This window comes from Triticum urartu, chromosome 5 (genome assembly GCF_003073215.2).
Source record: "Triticum urartu cultivar G1812 chromosome 5, Tu2.1, whole genome shotgun sequence".
In the NCBI taxonomy this organism is placed as follows: Eukaryota; Viridiplantae; Streptophyta; class Magnoliopsida; order Poales; family Poaceae; genus Triticum; species Triticum urartu.
In genome coordinates this window covers 380,195,823-380,214,679 of record NC_053026.1, presented here as the reverse complement: position 1 = coordinate 380,214,679, position 18,857 = coordinate 380,195,823, and the positions used below count along the sequence as shown (strand labels likewise).

Genomic DNA, 18,857 nt, shown 5'->3' with positions numbered 1-18,857 from the left:
ATTCAATACCCCTCTGATCTTGAACATGAATATGATTTGTGAGTAGTTACGTTTGTTCCTAAGGACATGGGAGAAAACTTGTTATAAGTAATCATGTGAGTTTGGTATTCGTTCGATATTTTGATGAGATGTATATTGTCTTCCCTCTAGTGATGTTATGTGAACGTCGACTACATGACACTTCACCATGATTTGGGCCTAGGGGAAGGCATTGAGAAGTAATAAGTAGATGATGGGTTGCTATAGTGACAGAAGGTTAAACCCTAGTTTATGTGTTGCTTTATAAGGGGCTGATTTGGATCCATATGTGTCATGCTATGGTTAGATTTATCTTAATTCTTCTTTTTTTAGTTGCGGATGCTTGCGAGAGGAGTTAATTATAAGTGGGAGACTTGTCCAAGTAAGGACAACAACCAAGCACCGGTCCACCCACATATCAAATTATCAAAGTAACAAACACGAATCATATGAGCATGATGAAAACTAATTTGACAGTAATTTTCATGTGTCATCGGGAGCGCTTTGCTTTATATAAAAGTTCGTCCAGGCTTATCCTTTGCCAAAAAAAGATTTGACCACCTTGTTACACCTTAGTTACACTTGTTACTTGTTACGCGTTACAAATTATCTTATCACAAAACAAAACTATCTGTTACCGATAATTTCAATGCTTGCAGAAAATACCTTACTGAAAACCGTTTATTATTTCATTCTGCTCCTTGTTGGATTCGACACTCTTACTTATCGAAAGGACTACGATAGATTCCCTATACTTGTGGGTCATCATGCGTCCACAAAAATTTGAGGGGCCGGATTTGTTGTATGCGGCTGTAGATGCTCTTAATGTGTGCTAAGTCCACTTCTTTTCATTTATCTGCATATAAAATTTGACTGAAGTTCAACTTTGTAAAATTTAACAGCTTTATAGAAAAAAATTCAACAAGCACGAGACGAAATCAATATCATTAGATGCCATGAAATTAATTTCATACTATGTAACTTTAGTGTTATAATTGACAAATTTTAATATAAATTTGGTCAAATTTTGCGTAATTTGACTTTAGATAAATTTTATACGCGAAGTAAAAAAGAAATGAAGGGGTATCAAAGCTAAGTTTGTACGTGCAATTGAGCTTGTGAGCTACTCCATCATGTAGTGAACACATGAAAAATTGAATGGTTGAATTCAGAATAGGGCCCCTAAAAAAAGAATTCAGAATAGGGAGTACTAGCACCGTCAGCGTACTAGCCGTTAGGGTCCTCTTCAACCCGGAGTGAGGGACACGCAAAGTTTCTATTCCTAAAATACCCCCCCAACCAAATCCGTCGAGCGTTTCCGTCAAGAAAAGGGGGGAAATCCGTCGAGCATCGAACACCCCAAATCCTCCCAAAACCTCTGGCGGCGAATTCCTCCGTGCCTCCTCGCAACTCGCATCGGTCGCCCCCGTACTCCGGCACGCTCGAACCCTCCGATTTCCCTCGGTCGATTCTTGGATCTCGCCGCGCTGCTGATTGTCTGATCCTTCGGGAGGGGGGGTTCCTCGCTGTCCCTCTTCCATGGAGGCGGCGGGCTCCAGTTCGTCCCGGCCGCCGAAGCGCCGCCGGCCCGGGCTGCGTCCGTCGGCGCCTCTGGAGGTGGCCGGCGCGAGGACGCCGTACATGCCGTCCCTCTGCACCAACTCCAAGAACCCGTCCACCAAATGCTACGTGAGTTGCCGCGCCGGAAACCCCCTTTTCTTGGCTCCTTCGCTTGTTGAATCCCTTGATGGTTGCCGTGCGCTCGCTAGTTCTTGAAAGGAGCCCGTGCTTGCGTCCTGCCTTGCCACGCTTAGGCGATTATTAACGGGATGCCATGAAATTAATTTTCTGAAAGAAATATGACCGCGTATTCCAGTTCTTGGTTATTTGGTGGTTCTTGATGTTGCTAGGGCAAACGATTTGATTAGTGGCTAATCCTAGGCTGTCTTGCTTTAATAATATTGCTTCAGGAAATGTGTCATCGCACCCCAGCCATGGACGAGTTAGCAATTCTGAATTCAAGGAACGAATTTGTATCCCCTTTTGTTATGGGGCTGCTGTTGATTGGTAGCATTGACGATATGTTGTCAGGAAATTGTGCTAACTGAATGAACATATCGTCTTACTAGTGCTGCATCTGTAAGAAGTATGGTCCGTCTTTTTGAGCCAAACTACCTGTGTTCGTACAGTTCCTGCTCAGTGCTTTGTTTGAAAGGACTGCTTGTTGAAACACAAAACGCTGTGGTTTCACCTTTTTAAAGCTCGGCGTAATCACTTCATTTGTTGCATAGAATTTGTTAGCCCATTTTGTAACAATTTTTCAAGGTTTATAAACTTGTCCGGCTTTGGACTGCAATGCTCCATTCTAGATCTCATTATTGTTGGTGTTACCAACAACAACCTATTGAAATTGTAAGATCAGTTGATCACAGGGCACCATGCATACTAGTGTTTATTTGAAGAAAAAGATTTGGCCATAGATGGCTAATTCGGTACATTTGTTTAAAAAAGAATAATCATTCATGTCCTGCAAGTTGCTGGTCATAAATTTAAATTTTTTTTACACAAAAAGGTAGAGCATACAAACAATTGAAACGGTAAAAATATCTATTTTTGTAAACACAAGCATCGCAGGACATTTTGAATTTATTTAAAAGGTCGGCATGATTTCTTGATTTTTTTCCTAGCCCCATTTTGTGTTTCATAAATATTTCTAAAGATGTCCACAATTGTATGGCTTTAAAATGCAATGACCTTCTAGGTCTCATTGTTATTGGTATTATCAGCAGTACTATTGAATTTGTATGGAAAGGTACATAGCGGTCCTTTTTTCAGCACTTGATCTGTCGAATAAGAACATTGCCCTCATTCGGTACATACGGTTGTGAAGGAGTAATCCTTCATAAACTGCAGTTTATGTTCGGTAGCTCAGAAAATTGCATTCTCTATGCCAATTGTTTGGATTTACTGCAGTTATTGCTATATCATGTGCCCTTCATTTTAAACATGGAAAGGTCATCCTACACAGCGTCCTTTTTTCAGCACTTGATCTGTCGAATAAGAACATTACCCTCATTCAGTACATACGGTTGTGAAGGAGTAATCTTTCATAAACTGCAGTTTATGTTCAGTAGCTCAGAAAATTGCATTCTCTATGCCAATTGTTTGGATTTACTGCGGTTATTGCTATATCATGTGCCCTTCATTTTAAACATGGAAAGGTTATCCTACATAGCGGTCCTTTTTTCAGCACTTGATCTGTCGAATAAGAACATTGCCCTCATTCGGTACATACGGTTGCGAAGGAGTAATCCTTCATAAACTGCAGTTTATGTTTGGTAGCTCAGAAAATTGCATTCTCTATGCCAATTGTTTGGATTTACTGCAGTTATTGCTATATCATGTGCCCTTCATTTTAAACATGGATTGGTTGTTTGTTATTTTCACACTGGTGGTATTTTTATTTGATATATTTTCTGCATACATTGATAGTTGCCATAGTTAAAAAAGGCGCGCCTAAGCGAGCGCTTAAGTGCGCCTAGGCTCTAGGCGATAGCAAAACGCCTAGCGTATAACTGCGCTTAATCTGTGCATAAGCATGCACTTTGGTCAGAAATCGCAAGGAGGTGGCAGAACGCACAATTAACGCCTAGCGCTTTTTTGAACTATGATAGTTGCTGTATTCTGCTTAGTAAATAGCCTGCGACATATACCATGAAATAACTATTCATTATGTTCTGTGTAAACTCCTACTGTATCGTGCCATGTACAGAACTCCTTGTTTCCTTGGATCATAAATTAAACCATGACGCTTTTATGTACGTTCCAGCAAGCACATCACTGCAATATACTAGATGGTGTAATGGTCCTTAACTTTGTGCATAACTTCCCTGAATTTACAATAAATATTTAAAGAAATAGTTATGCCTGATATGTTTATGGGTCTTCTATAATGGCAGGGTGACAGATTCATACCAGATAGGTCAGCGATGGACATGGACATGGCATATTACCTCCTTACGGAACCTAAGAAGGGAAAGGAAAATGAAGCCGTGGTATCACCGGCTAAAGAAGCATACAGGAGGCTTCTTGCTGAGAAACTCCTGGGCAGCAGAACCAGGATTCTTGCCTTCAGGAACAAGCCACCAGAACCGGAAGGGATGCTGCCACAGATTTTATTTGAAACTCCGACTTCCAGTCAGACCAAGCCTACTAAACAGCGCCGAAAGATTCCCCAGGTATGCCAATTGCTTTACTGTTTGTGGATCTTCTGGTTCTTCAGACAACTAGCATTATTCTGTTGGTTACATCATGCTTGGATTGCTTCGTTTTTTCAGTTTGCTGAGAGGACGTTAGATGCCCCTGGAGTGGTTGATGATTACTATCTTAACGTGCTGGACTGGGGAAGCAAAAATGTGGTGTCCGTTGCCCTTGAGAATACCCTGTACTTGTGGAATGCATCTGATAGCTCTACCTCTGAGCTTGTGACTGTTGACGCTGACTATGGTCCCATTACTAGTGTCAGCTGGGCTTGTGAGGGGCAACATATTGCCGTTGGCCTTAACTCTTCTGACATCCAGCTCTGGGATACGAGTTCTAATCGTATGGTTAGTTCTCTTGACACTTTTTTTTCTTGTACTGTAGTGTAAACAAATTGGCTCATACTGATACAAATATATATCTCATAAAATTTGCAGCTGAGAACACTCCGAGGTGTCCATGAGTCAAGGGTTGGTTCACTGGCTTGGAACAGTAGCATCCTGACAACCGGTGGAATGGATGGCAAGATCGTGAACAATGATGTCAGGATGAGATCCCATATGGTTCAGACATACCGAGGGCATGAAGCAGAGGTATGCGGGTTGAGATGGTCAGGATCTTTGCAGCAATTGGCGAGTGGTGGAAACGACAATCTGGTGCACATATGGGATGCATCAATGGCGTCTTCTAATCCATCTCTGGGTCACGATAGATGGCTCCATAGGTTTAGTGACCACTTGTCTGCAGTGAAGGCTCTTGCCTGGTGTCCATTCCAGAGCAATTTACTTGCCTCTGGTGGTGGTGGAAATGATCGATGCATCAAATTCTGGAACACACACACTGGTCTATGTCTGAATTCTGTTGATACTGGGGCCCAGGTATGCGCACTGCTCTGGAATAAGAATGAAAAGGAGCTGTTGAGCGCCTGCGGGTTTGTACAGAAACCACTCACATTATGGAAGTACCCGTCGATGGTTAAATTGGCCGAACTCGAAGGCCACACTTCACGTGTCCTCTGCTTGGCACAGGTATTTATTTCTCTCTCTTGTGGCACCGTATATATGGTAATGATGATTGCTTGCTTATGCTGTTGATATAACATGATTTCTTGGTACTTTTATGTTTGTTGCAGAACCCCGATGGCTCCACGGTAGCCTCCGTTGCAGCAGATGAGACTCTAAGGTTCTGGAATGTGTTTGGAACTTCTGAAGCACCGAAACCTGCAGCCAAGACCGTACACACTGGAATGTTTAGTTTCAGTCATATCAGATGAAGTTTTATCTGGAATAGGGTTGCGGGTAATCGCCGTATATACTAGTATGAAGAAGCATACAAAAGATGTACATATTCTCTAGTACCTGATCAGCATCCATGTTTTGCGGGAGTTGACCAACTTGGAACTGTAACCATCTTCTGATCTGATTTGCAACTTAACCATCATTTTGTCCAGAGAGAAGTTTACCGCGATTTAGACAAAGCCACCAGGAGAATCACTCTCCTGACGCTAGATTACCTACAAATATGAGGTCCTAATACATGAATATGCTTTGTCACTTTTGTATGCTGACTCCATCCATGTAGTGTCCTCCTGGATGCCGTCCTAGTGTAATTTTCTCACCTTTGTTTTTTTTCCCTGTGATAGTGGAATGACCATGAGTATGTGATAGCATTCCGTTGTTTTCCACGTTGCTTACTGTTTTCTGCTCCTATTGCATTCAAAAGTGTGTTATACTCCCTCCGTCCGAAAGAAATTGTCTCTCAAATGGATGTATCTAACACCAAGTTAATACTATATATGTCCATTTGAGGGACAAGTTTTCTGGGACAGAGGGAGTAAGGGCCTGTTTGGTTTGTGACTAACTTAGTCAAAGATTGCCACAACTAAGGTTAGGTAAGTTTGACCAACTTAGGTGAGTGTTTGGTTCAAGCCACACCTTAGGCAAGCCACATTTGAATCCCACATGGCATACACACAAAAAGTGTGGCAAGATTCCCTTAGGCTTGCCAACTTGTGGCTCTCATTTTGATGAACTAACCTTAGGCAAGTTTGGTAAAAATGTATGGCAAAGTGTGGCAATGCTAGTCCTAGAACCAAACAGCCCTTAACTCTTTGTTTCTGTACTTTTTCCGATAGAAGTTCTAGTCATTTAAAAAAACACTACTTAAACTAGATTGTAGAAGATAAGCAAGCCGGTTCGGGCAGCAAGTCCTATTTGAAGATAAGAAGTTGTGTTAATTTTTGCAGGTCTGTATAAAATATGTTAAAGCACAAATATGCTTCATCAGTACAATGAAAATAGTGACATCTGCACCTAAAAAAATTATAATAGTGACATCTAAACCATGTTCTTTATCTTCTTCCAGGATGATTAGTAGTAGGGCCATGTGAACGGATCTTAGTTCCACAATATATATTTCCCTCTTCCCAAATTACTTGTCGCAGAAATGGATAAAAATGGATATATCCAGAACTAAAATACGTTAGATACATCTATTTTCTATGATAAGTAATTCTAGATAGAGGGAGCATATTCCTACACCAACCGAGGACGAAATGGCGAGGAGGAAAGGGGTTTGATTCTACCGTCATGTTGTGTGGATATTAGATCGATTGATGAGTATTGTATTCTAATCGTAGATGAGATCAAGCAATGGGCAATGGCAGGAGCATTAGGGATTGAACGCGGAGCCAGTAATCAAGTGTTGTGCAGGAGAATTAGGGATTGAATGGAAAGAGGAGACGGAATAGGCGGCTGAATAACAGAGGCGTTGGGTGGCGGGAGAGAGGAGACGGAATGTGTGACGGGATAACAGAGGCGTTGGGTGAGGATGCATCTTCAGATGCAGAGTATGGCGTTGGTGGCGGCGTGGTAGCACCGGCGGCGAGGGAAAGCGGTGACGGTCGCCGCTAGTTGGTGTGACAGAGGCTGGCCGGATAGCGCACGACGCACCATACAAAGAAAGCCCATGAAGGAATCCTGCGAGCCCAATGTGAGCTCGGTCAGCCCTGACTCTAAAGGAATTTTTTCTATAGAAATTCTATCATATAAAATTCCTCCAAACCAAAGGAGACCTCTCTTTTTTCACATACAGAATGTTGAAATTTTGTTCACTTTCTCGAAAAATGATTCATTTTTAAATGTTAAACATTTCAAAAAAAAGTTCAAAACATTCAAAAAATATCAAATTATCAAATTAAAATCTCTTTCCTGACAAAAATTGTTTATGATTTTGGAAAAAATGTTTGTGCTTTCAAACAAATTCAAAAAAAATAAAAAATGCTCGCGTTTCAAAAAAAGTTTTCAGACTTTTTAACAAATGTTTTTCGTGTTTTTTGAAAAACTAAATGAAGGAGTAAAAAAATAAAAATAAACTCCCCTAGAACAATCGGCTTGCTTGCCGACCCGCTTGGTGGAAATGATCTATTTGATTGGAAGAGTGAGGAGAAATAAAAGGGTATACACTTACTGATGGCAGTGGTGGGTAATTTTCCCTCAACTTCAGCTTGTAGAGTCTTTTGGAGCACCCCTGAAGAGCTTCACAAAAAATTAGGAATTGTATCACAGATTCTAGTTTTTGCAGAGTGGCGAAATGTGGAGCTACCCTATTTGTCTTGCGTTTTCTAGGGTGGAGCTAAATTTTAAGGAGCATAGTAGTCCCTTAGTTTCCAGATCCTATGTTTCTGACATGTATTCTTGTAAACATTCCAACGCAACAAAGTTCTCCCGTCAGGAAAAAAAAAAGATTTCTCGCGCCAGATACTAGCTCGAGCATTAATGATTGAGCAGATTTTTTTAACGCAAGGCAAAAACTTTATCTATTACGTTAATCAAGTGGACGGTTGTTGCTCGGTTAATTGTGGAAACTAACAAAAACCCGATACATGTAAGGCCAAACCCACTCAAACTCCACGGGATAAGCCCACCATTGTGAGCGACGTTGCCAACCGCACAAAAATAAACTAAACAATACAACCCACTCCGCCGAACAAGTCAACCTTTCACCACCGCCGGAGAGAATAAGTCGAGACTACTATGCAAGGAGCATTCTCGGGAATCTACCGAGGTGAATAAGGCGTGACATCTATGATTGAGCAGGGTTCACTTTGATAGAATGATATTAAAATTCATCTTTGACTTGACTTAACATGGCTGGAGTATTCAGATGATTAATTATCACTATGGCTTTACTTTTGTGTAAGTTCCGGAGTTCAGTTGACTGCCCGAAAGATTCATAATTCTTTTATATTGGATCAGCATAAAGTATGATTGCTTCCATACTTATTAGCGACCGGTCTCAGTTGTTTAGAAAAATGGAAGTAGAAAAAGGAGTATTGGTATAATTAAGGCTCCTTTGAATCTCAAAGGATTTTCATATGAATTTTGGAGGATTAGAATCTTGGGAATATTCCAATGTTGCTTGTTTTATTCGTAGGAATGGATCCTATAGGAATTTTTCCTAAGGACTTTTTGTTACTTCCTATAGGTTTTCTAGCATACACTCAAATCTCTTTGAAAGAAATTCTTTATTTTTTCTATGATGCAATCAAACAATCCAAAATCACATGGCATTGAGATGAACATGACATTTCAATCCTATGTTTGTCATATCCCCGTGTTTTTAGAATCCTGCAAATCAAAGAGGCCCTTACTAGTGACCAATCCATTAGCTGGTTATAAGATGTTTCTGATGTATTCAAAAGCTAAGAAGTTTGAAAAACCTAACTGGTCGTTATTTGGTTGCTTAGACGAACAGAACACAAAGAGACAGCCAATCGAAAAATACACGACAATACAATGATAAGCTGCAATGGTCTGCTATCAAAGGTGAAGGTCTTAAAAGTTAAAAAGTAAACATAACAAAATTGGCGATGAATAGACAATATACATTTTTTTAAAGTCTTTGGATCTATAATAAAATGTAAAATGTAACAACAGTACAAAGATTCCTAGAGTTAACAAAAATTGCAACCGACCATCCAATGACAACTACAATACAAATACTAAAACGAGTCGAAAGCACACCGCTGTCATCCTTCTTCCTCACCGGACTTGTACAAATCTTGTTGTAGTTCACAATCAAAAAGTTATCGTGCTAAGACTTCAAAGGACCAGTGCACTAAAACAATATACATCGCCGATAAAGAAAAATATAGATTGAAAAAACCAAACATGTAAACACATCAATGACAAGAAACACCAGTCGATTCCAGATGGATCTGTGAAAACAAACACCAACCGTATCTAAATAGATTGGGTGTGTCTAGGGCACATCTAGATGTGCTCTAGTTATTGCACATCTAAGTAAGTGAATCAAGCATAAAGAGAAAAAGGAAAAAGAGAAAGAAAATATTCATATGAATTTCAATGTAAAATCAATGATATGACTTAGATGTGCAATACTTATGACACATCTAGATGTGCTTTAGCAAAACTCAAATAGATTCGCCGAAGACCAAATCGGACCGAACCTAAAAAGATAAACGCACCTCTACATGCCCTACGAGTCGGAGCAGAGAAAGAACATCGAGGACTATTCTCCGCCAGACTACGAAAAGAGATGGCTCTTGCCCTACTCACGACCAGCAAGCCAGGGGAAGAGGGGAGGGGCCAACGGTGAGATCTGGCGTGGGAGCAAAGGCCACTTCGAAAAGAAAAGAAGAAGAAGATAGTGAATTCCTAATCTACCCCTGGCTGTCTCACTTGTTGTCGCCAAGAGGCGGGCACTCCGCAGCAATTCCCCATTTCCCGCCTCCCCCCTTCCGCCATCTCCCGCGTCTTCTCCTCTCCAAACCCCGAAACCCTAGAGCCCCCCTCGACCCCCCGCCTCCGCCTCCGCCACCGGATCGGCAGCCACCCATGGCTCTCAAGCAGAAGGGGAGCGACGCCGCCGCCGCCGACACCAGCAAGCGCCGCCGCGTCGGCTTCGCCGGCATCGGTACGCAACCCCGCCTTTCCCCCACATCCTCTCTCGATTCGTAGATTTGGTTCTCGAGGTCGGGGTTCGTGCTCGGGCTACGGCCTGATGTTCCCGCGAGCGTGTTGTTAGATTCAGGCGCGCTTCCGCGTAGGCTCGTAGACACACGCACACGGGGCCACTCAGCTGAGAGAGACTGAGGTGCCCTCAGTCGAGGTGTTTGTGCCGCTGTATTCGTGTTCCGTTGGATTCAGACGGAGTGGCCTTTCTTCTCCGGGCAATATCAGTGTGCTTCGTTTTTTTTCTCTCTCTTCATTTTGTTCTGTGCTAGTCAACAGGGGAAGTGACCTTGCCAACACATTTGGTTTCGACACTGGACAGTTCTGTGTGGTCAATTCCGATGGGAGGCTGCGCATTCCTCAAGCGTTTTATTTCGTACTTATGGACTTGTTGGACTGGTTATTTTTGCATGGTTGCTTTCAGCATGTCAAAGGATTAAGATGGGCACTGCACATTGCGTGAGAACTTCATATCCTCGTTAGTTTGCATACGAAATCGCTAGCTGTTTGACCTGTTAATTATGGTGATGAGTGGTACAATAAACTGTTTATTTGTTTATGATTGTATTGGCCTGTAGAAACAGGAAGAGCAATCACTCCATTTTTATTGTATCGGGCTTGTAGAGCTATTGTTTACATTTGTTACTCATGGTGCAGCTGTGTTCATCTCTGATGCGCGTTTCAGCCAGTGGCGGATCCAGTGGGGGTGACATGGGTGCCATGGCATCCCCTCCAAAATACATTTTTTTATATTTTAACCTATACTAATTAGGCTAACATGTGTCTATTAGCAGTGCTCAAATGCATTTGTGTAAGGTTGGCAGCCCCTATGAGGCCTTTCTAGATCGGGCACTGATTTCAGTGCTTCTAGGTAATTTGTTTTGTATAGGTACATGGCCAAATTTAATGCTATCTCTTTTTACATGTTCAACAGATGCTGGAACTGAAGCGAATGAATGCATGCAAGTGTTTATTGGTATGAAATTGCTTTCCTTAGTCCCATCTGGTGTGCAGTATCTTGGCAGCAAGCATTAGTCTCTACTTTCTAGTTCCTGTTGTGCAATTTCAAACTATCCTACATAGCTTGGAATTACAGAGGGAATTTTGTAGCAGTAACTTAGTCTATCATCATTGAGGAGAAAAATACAAGCATCTTTGGTGTACTAAAAGTTCATGCGAAAAACATTATATAGTGTAAGAATGGCATTTTTCACCATTCCATGTAACATCATTCTAAATTACGAGCCTTTCATATCTAGTTGCCAAATTTAATTAACTGCAATAAAGCAAAGAATTATGCCTGCAGGGTTTCAAACTAGGCTCAGTGAATATATAATCTTGTTATTTTCGCTTCTTCAGATCCTTAATGTATTTTGTTATTGGCATTACTACAGCAAGAAACCCTGACGAGGTGGGCTCAGCAGACAGCACTCCCATTGAGCCATTTGACCTAAACCATTTCTTTGGTGAAGATGGCAAGATATATGGCTACACAAATCTCAAGGTAGAAAGCAAAATTATGATTTCTTATCTGTAGATAGTCTTACGATAAAAAAGACAGGCTCTTCAACCCATGATATTTTTATTTCAATGTTTAAGTTTCACATGCTTGTAATTTGCAATATGGGATGCTATTTGTTTATGTCTGATATATCACTTGGTGCAGATCAATGTGTGGATAAGTGCTATATCATTTCATGCATATGCCGAGATTTCATTCCAGGAAACATCTGATGTGAGTACTATTTTGCAAGTATTGGTTATTCTATTGTGATATTTTGAGACTTCTATAAGAAATTACATCTGTCATGAATTGTAGCTTTGCCTACAGAACCTCAGATAATTTGTATGCTTGTTACCCCAGTCATTACCATTTATTGCAATGTGTTTCTTAATTTTAACCTCATGTAATTTTATTTTATCGTAAGAGTATCCGAGTATGTATGGTTAGTGGCTACCAGTATATATTTGTTATGACTGAGTATGTATGCTTGGGCGAGAGCCGAGAGTAGTACTAGGATCGGTGACCTCCTGGGAAGTCCTCGTGTTGCATCCCCTTTTTAATGAGTTGGTTGTGAGATCTTATGGGTTTCACCTCTAGCCTACCCCAACTTGTTTGGGACTAAAGGCTTGGTTGTTGTTGTTGACCTAAACCTGAAGCATTTCGTTTTCATCTGCTAAAAATACTTGCTGAATTACTGTAATAGCATGTTGCGTTTAATATGCTTTATAACTGGCACCTCGTGTTCCATTTGCAACCGTAATGGAATATGATGTAGCTATTTTGATGCTGCTATTTAATAGCATGTACTCCCTCTATAACTTAATATAATACGTTTTTAGACACTATGACAGTGTCAAAAAACGTCTTATATTAAGTTATAGAGGTAGTATTTGCCATGCTTTTACATGATTTCACCAGAATGGAAATCTTCATTTTGTTAATTGCATTCATTCTGTGTAACCATTAATCAACACCACTACGACTTCAATTTCAGTAATGTTTTCTGTCTGTACGAATGACTCAGTGAGTTAATCCTGGATTTGAAACTTCACTTGTTTTGTATTTATTAGTAATGGCAACTAAGCATTTCCTGATTTTCTCAAGCTATCAAATATCATACAATCAACTAAATTTCTTTCAGGGAGGGAAAGGGATCACAGATATAAAGCCTGTCCTTCAGGTAAGATCTGCCTGTTTAGAATATCTGTTGTAATTAAAGAAACTTCCATGTGCATGATCTAAGACTCGTTTATTCTTTTTGACAGAACATTTTCGGGGAAAACCTAGTAGAAAAAGATGAATTTCTGGAGGCATTCTCAAAGGAATGCCAGTGCATCAGGTACCTTTATTTGTAGAGCTCGGCCATAGATCATTTCTTTACTGCTCCTGGAAGCAGGCAGAACTTATTTCAAACTTCTGCAGTGATGTTGTGAAGAATGGTAATTCCATTAAACATGATGCATCAGATGAAGATGATCTGTCAGTTCAGGTAGGTATTTTTGTTGTCCCGTTGCGCGATTGATGCGTTTTGTTAACTTAGTTATGAATTCAGCATGCAAACTGAAGTCCTTAAAATACATGTTTTCCTATCAAGTGCTATTACTTAATACTAAGATGCAATTTTTGCATCGATGCTTCTAAAAAGTAAAGGTTAATGTAATTGTGAGAACGAATGGTTATGTGGTTTAGGTCGTTTACTTTAATGACAGTTTGCATTCAATCCATTGCCATTCTTTGGGGTTGCACATGTACTGAAATTGATCTCCTTTTCTATTGTCAGATTGTTCGAGTTGAACTCCAAGGTGCTGCTGCATACCTTTATTCACGTTTGGTATCACTTGTTTTGCTTCTGGTTGAAGGTAACTGAAAGTTTTAGAGTATAGTGGTCGGTTATATTTGGAACCCTTTTCTAACATCATCACACTCTAGGTTCCACACCTATAGATATCACGGAACATGGATGGCAAATGCTCCTTGTAGTGAAGAAGGCAGAGCTTGAGTCATCTGCTTCAAAATTTCAGTTGCTAGGCTTTGCAGCTGTCCACCATTTTTATCATTACCCTGAGAGCACTCGCTTGCGTATCAGTCAGGTTGGTATTGCAGCTTTTACTGTCTATTTCTTCATGTGTCTGCATCGTTGTTTAAAGCAAGCTCATATACATTTTGTTGTTTCCAATGTTTGAACCGACATGAACATAATTGCATAACCTGATTTTTGGAAAATAAAGTTGGTTTTGGACTCTACTTTGGATGTTGGCTGATATGTTTCTTTTACTTTAATCAGATACTGGTCTTACCACCTTATCAGGGTGAAGGGCACGGCCGTCGTCTTCTTGAGGCAATCAATTCTATTGCAGAATCCGAGAACATGTATGACGTAACTATCGAAGACCCTTCTGATTACCTGCAGTATGTACGTTCGTCCATTGACTGTCTCCGTCTCCTCACCTTTGAGCCAATCAAGCCTGCACTTGGTGCTATGGTCTTGTCTCTAGAACAGACCAACCTGTCTAAAAGAACTCGCAGTTCGATAATGGTTCCGCCGGCTGACCTGGCCGAGACCGTGCGGCAGAAGCTGAAGATCAACAAGAAGCAGTTCCTGCGGTGCTGGGAAATTCTGATCTATCTACACCTTGACGCCGAAAACCTCAAGTGCATCGACAACTTCAGGGCCTGCATCTACGACCGCACCAAAGGTGAGCTGCTCGGTGGCGCCTCTGGAACCAACGGGAAGCGGCTTGTCCAAGTGCCCACTAGTTTCGATGAGGACACGTCATTTGCTGTGTTCTGGACAAAGGAGGGCGGGGAAGAAGATAATCAGACAGTCCAGCAGCAGCCGGAAGATCTCGCCACTCAGGAGCAGCAGCTAAATGAATTGGTGGACAATCAAATGGAAGAGATTGCTGAGGTCGCCAAGAACGTTGCCTCACGCGGCAAGGATAAATTGGCTGCTTGATGACGTGAGATCTTGTAGCTCGTTGGTAGAAAGTTGGAAAATTTCTTGACCGGAGGTTATCCTCGACGTGGAGAACTATGCAATGCGGATTTTCTGTTTTGAGAATGTTATATTGTTATACTGTTTCAACTTAGTAACCGTACCAACTGATGTTATTTGAGTGAAAAACAAATAGGAAAAAACGCCAGAACTTGCAATATCATGCCAGGTACCAACCCCCAAAATCACTAATTAAGAACATCTCTAGCAAATCCCTTAAAGGTTTGGTGAACTATGCTTTTTGGGCTGATTTATGGGACGGCGACTTGCGGGATTTGCTAGAGATGCTCTACGGAGCACTCCTTGCAATGGTCCTCCTAACTCTCGAGGTTGCCGACAAGTGGTACATTGTTGCAACTTGGGAGTTTCCTTTTTTTTGTAGATTTGTTTATTCAAAATGTTTAATCTTTTATACTGTGCATCTAAATTTTAAACTGCTTTCGCTGTTGGATTCCTCGCATGGAGATTTTTAAAACTAGATCCCATGTTGTTAGCTTTTGATGAAAAAGAAAATTCACAAAAAAAAAACAGATGAAAAATAAATAGGAAGCACGTTTTTTTCCTTTTCGAAAGAGGCACGACATGCCTCTTGTAGAAGCAAATCAGTGCCTCCATGAGAAGTAAACCCGTGCCTCTCGCACAAGAGGCACGACGACTGTGCCTTGTGAAAAAAATGCGTTTTTTCGTTTTCGAGAGGCACGGCCGTGCCTCTTGCGAAAGCAAATCTGCGCCACTCCAGAAGCAAACCCGTGCCTTTTACGGAAGAAAAACATTTTTTTCATTTCCGAAAGGCACGACCATGCCTCTCGCGAAAGCAAATCCGCGCCCCCCGCGAAAGCAAAAAAGTGTTTTTTCATGATTTTTTTAAAATTGTCCAAAAGCTAAGAAAGACCGGTGAAAACCCGAAAAGCCAAAAAACAGGGGAAAAACATCTAAAAAGGCGAAAACGTGTGCAGAAAAATAAAAAAACAAAATCCGCTGAAAGCGCCGAGAGTGCGACATGTGGCGGCGGCTGAGAGTGCGCCCATGTTGAGAGGTATGAGACCTCTGACAAGTTCTTTGTGGCCTCCGATTCAATCGTACACTAATCATACACGCAAACGTGTACGTTACGATCAAGATCAGGGACTCACGGGAAGATATCACAACACAACTCTACAAATAAAATAAGTCATACAAGTATCATATTACAAGCCAGGGGCCTCGAAGGCTCGAATACAAGAGCTCAATCATAGACGAGTCAGCGGAAGCAACAATATCTGAGTACAAACATAAGTAAACAAGTTTGCCTTAAAAAGGCTAGCACAAACTGAGATATAGATCGAAAGAGGCGCATGCCTCCTACCTGGGATCCTCCTAAACTACTCCTGGTCGTCGTTAGCGGACTGCACGTAGTAGTAGGCACCTCCAGTGTAGTCGACGGTGGCGTCTGGCTCCTGGACTCCATCGTCTGGTCGCAGCAATCGGGTATAGAAAGGGAAAAAAGAGGGAGCAAAGCAACCGTGAGTACTCATCCAAAGTACTCGCAAGCAAGGAGCTACACTACATATGTATGCATTGGTATCAAATGGAATAAGGGTATCATATGTGGACTGAATTGCAGAATGCCGGAATAAGAGGGGGATAACTAGTCCTATCGAAGACTACGCTTCTGGCCACCTTCATCTTGCAACATGTACAAGAGAACAGAAGGTAAGTCCACCAAGTAGCATCATGTAGCATAATCCTACCCGGCGATCGTCCCCTCATCGCCCTGTTAGAAAGCGACCACCGGGTTGTATCTGGCACTTGGAAGGGTGTGTTTTATTAAGTATCCGGTTCTAGTTGTCATAAGGTCAAAGTACAACTCCAAGTCGTCCTGTTATCGAAAATCATGGCTATTCGAATAGATTAACTTCCCTGCAGGGGTGCACCACATTTCCCAACACGCTCGATCCCCTTTGTCCGGACACACTTTACTGGGTCATGCCCGGCCTCGGAAGATCAACACGTCGCAGCCCTACATAGGCACAACAAAGAGGTCAGCACGCCGGTCTAAATCCTATGGCGCAGGGGTCTGGGCCCATCGCCCATTGCACACCTACACATTGCGAGGGTGGCCGGAAGCAGACCTAGCCTAGCAGGCGTTCCAGTCCAATCCGGCACACGCCGCTCAGTCGCTGACGTCACGAAGGCTTCGACTGATACCACGACGCCGAGTGCCCATAACTGTTCCCGCGTAGTTGGTTAGTGCGTATAGGCCAGTGGCCAGACTCAGATCAAATACCAAGATCTCGTTTAGCGTGTTATTTAGAAATAACCATGGACGCCGACCAAGGCCAGGCCCACCTCTCTCCTAGGTGGTCTCAACCTGCCCTGTCGCTCCGTCACAAAGATCCACTCAAAGGGTCGTCGGGACAAACGCCCTTTCGGACCCAATCCGTGAATCACTCGCGGGTACTCCTACGAGCCGACCCGACTTTAGTCACCACAGGTATCATGTAAAGAATATAAGTATATACCCGTGATCACCTCCCGAGTGATCACGACCCGATAGTATAGCAAGGCAGACGGACAAGAATGTAGGGCCACAGATGGAATACTAGCATCCTATACTAAGCATGTAGGATTGTAGGTAAAGGTAACAACAGTAGTAGCAAGGACAGGCTATGCATCAGAATAGGATTAACGGATAACAGTAACATGCTACACTACTCTAATGCAAGCAGTAGAGAGCAGAATATGTGATATCTGGTGATCAAAGGGGGGAGGCTTGCCTGGTTGCTCTGGCAAGAAGGAGGGGTCATCTTCAATGTAGTCGAACACACGGATATCGGCAGCAATCTCGGAGTCTTCCGGAAAGAAGTAACGGAGGGGAACACAATAAATAACAAAGCAATCAAATGTAACACAAAGCAAGATGCGGCAATACGTTGTGCTAGGGGTGACCTAACGTAGGGATAGGTGATACCGACAAAGGGGGGAAACATCCGGGAAGTATTTCCGGTGTTTCGCGTTTTCGGACAGATGAACCGAAAGGGGAAAGTTGCGTGTACGCTATGCTAGGGACGTGTGGCGGACAAACGGACTGCGTATTCGAGTTCGTCTCGTCGTTGTGAGCAACTTTCATGTATAAAGTATTTTCATTTGACTTACGGTTTATTTTATATGAATTTCAAAGTTTTATTGCGTTTACTGAATTTATTAACAAATTGGAAATAATAGCAAAATGCTAGATGCACCCATTGGGTACACAGCCAGAGAGGCTGACTGGTGGGCCTGGTCAACTATTGACTCAGCAGTCAACAGTTGACCGGTCAACTGTCAACAGAACATGGTGGGGTCTCGCATGTCATATGCTATACCTATAAACAAATAAATAAAACAAATCTAATTAATAGGGGACCAAACGTCATCTGTTGTTAGACTAATTTAGCACTAACTAACCAAGCTCTAATAAACAAGGGTCGTCCTAATTGCACAGCTAGCCTTGCGGGTGTGCACACAAACGCACACATAGCACAAGACCATGCTTGGGCGGGGCAAGCTCTCTGCTAGTCATGGGTTTCTTCGGTACCTTTATAAGCCAGTCCAGTTTCGTCAGTTATTTGTTCATCAAACAACTTTGCAGATACGACTGTGCAGATACGCGCTAGGAAGACCAGCAAACAGCAGCGGCATCAGTTAAGGAATAGCAGCGGCGGCAGCAGCTATGCATCCGTAGTAGTAACAAGAAGCAGCAGTATGAAGCAGGCAACAACAGCAGAGTTTCAGCGGCAACAGCGGTAAAGTAGCAGGCTGCGGGCGCGACACACGACGACGGAAGCGACGGGGTGCGGCCAAGGGATGGCCAGCGCGCGGCCGAACGCGGCCAGGGAGCGCATCAGGGCGCGTACAGGGCACCGTGGCATGAGGCGCGGGCGCGGACCACGGCCAACGACCGGAGCTTGGGCAGCGCGGGGCGGCGGCAAAAGGCGTTGGGGAGAGGGGAAAAGGGGGAACGGGCGGAGGCTCACCCCGGGGAGGCCTTGGACGAGCTCGCTGAGGCCGGGAGGCGCCGGTGATGGAGATCGACGACGAATGGCGGGCGGCCGTGCGCGGAGAAGATAGTCGATGGCGGCGCACG

At 42.7% G+C, this 18,857-nt stretch overlaps 2 protein-coding genes across 2 annotated transcripts; both read left to right on the top strand.

Moving 5' to 3' along the window:
- The first annotated feature begins 1,320 nt into the window (after nucleotides 1-1,320).
- Nucleotides 1,321-5,831, top strand: LOC125509161 (cell division cycle 20.2, cofactor of APC complex-like). The gene is made up of 5 exons (XM_048674066.1): nucleotides 1,321-1,707; nucleotides 3,978-4,256; nucleotides 4,356-4,625; nucleotides 4,716-5,306; nucleotides 5,411-5,831. Exons 1-5 carry the CDS (start codon nucleotides 1,558-1,560, stop codon nucleotides 5,549-5,551), a joined length of 1,431 nt encoding a protein of 476 aa, XP_048530023.1. The 5' UTR covers nucleotides 1,321-1,557; the 3' UTR covers nucleotides 5,552-5,831.
- A 4,165-nt stretch (nucleotides 5,832-9,996) lies between these two features.
- LOC125509160 (probable histone acetyltransferase type B catalytic subunit) lies at nucleotides 9,997-14,868 on the top strand. Its single transcript, XM_048674065.1, has 10 exons — nucleotides 9,997-10,215; nucleotides 11,188-11,229; nucleotides 11,648-11,757; nucleotides 11,920-11,988; nucleotides 12,899-12,937; nucleotides 13,023-13,096; nucleotides 13,180-13,246; nucleotides 13,538-13,616; nucleotides 13,687-13,847; nucleotides 14,042-14,868. Exons 1-10 carry the CDS (start codon nucleotides 10,137-10,139, stop codon nucleotides 14,711-14,713), a joined length of 1,392 nt encoding a protein of 463 aa, XP_048530022.1. The 5' UTR covers nucleotides 9,997-10,136; the 3' UTR covers nucleotides 14,714-14,868.
- Nucleotides 14,869-18,857: the final 3,989 nt, after the last annotated feature.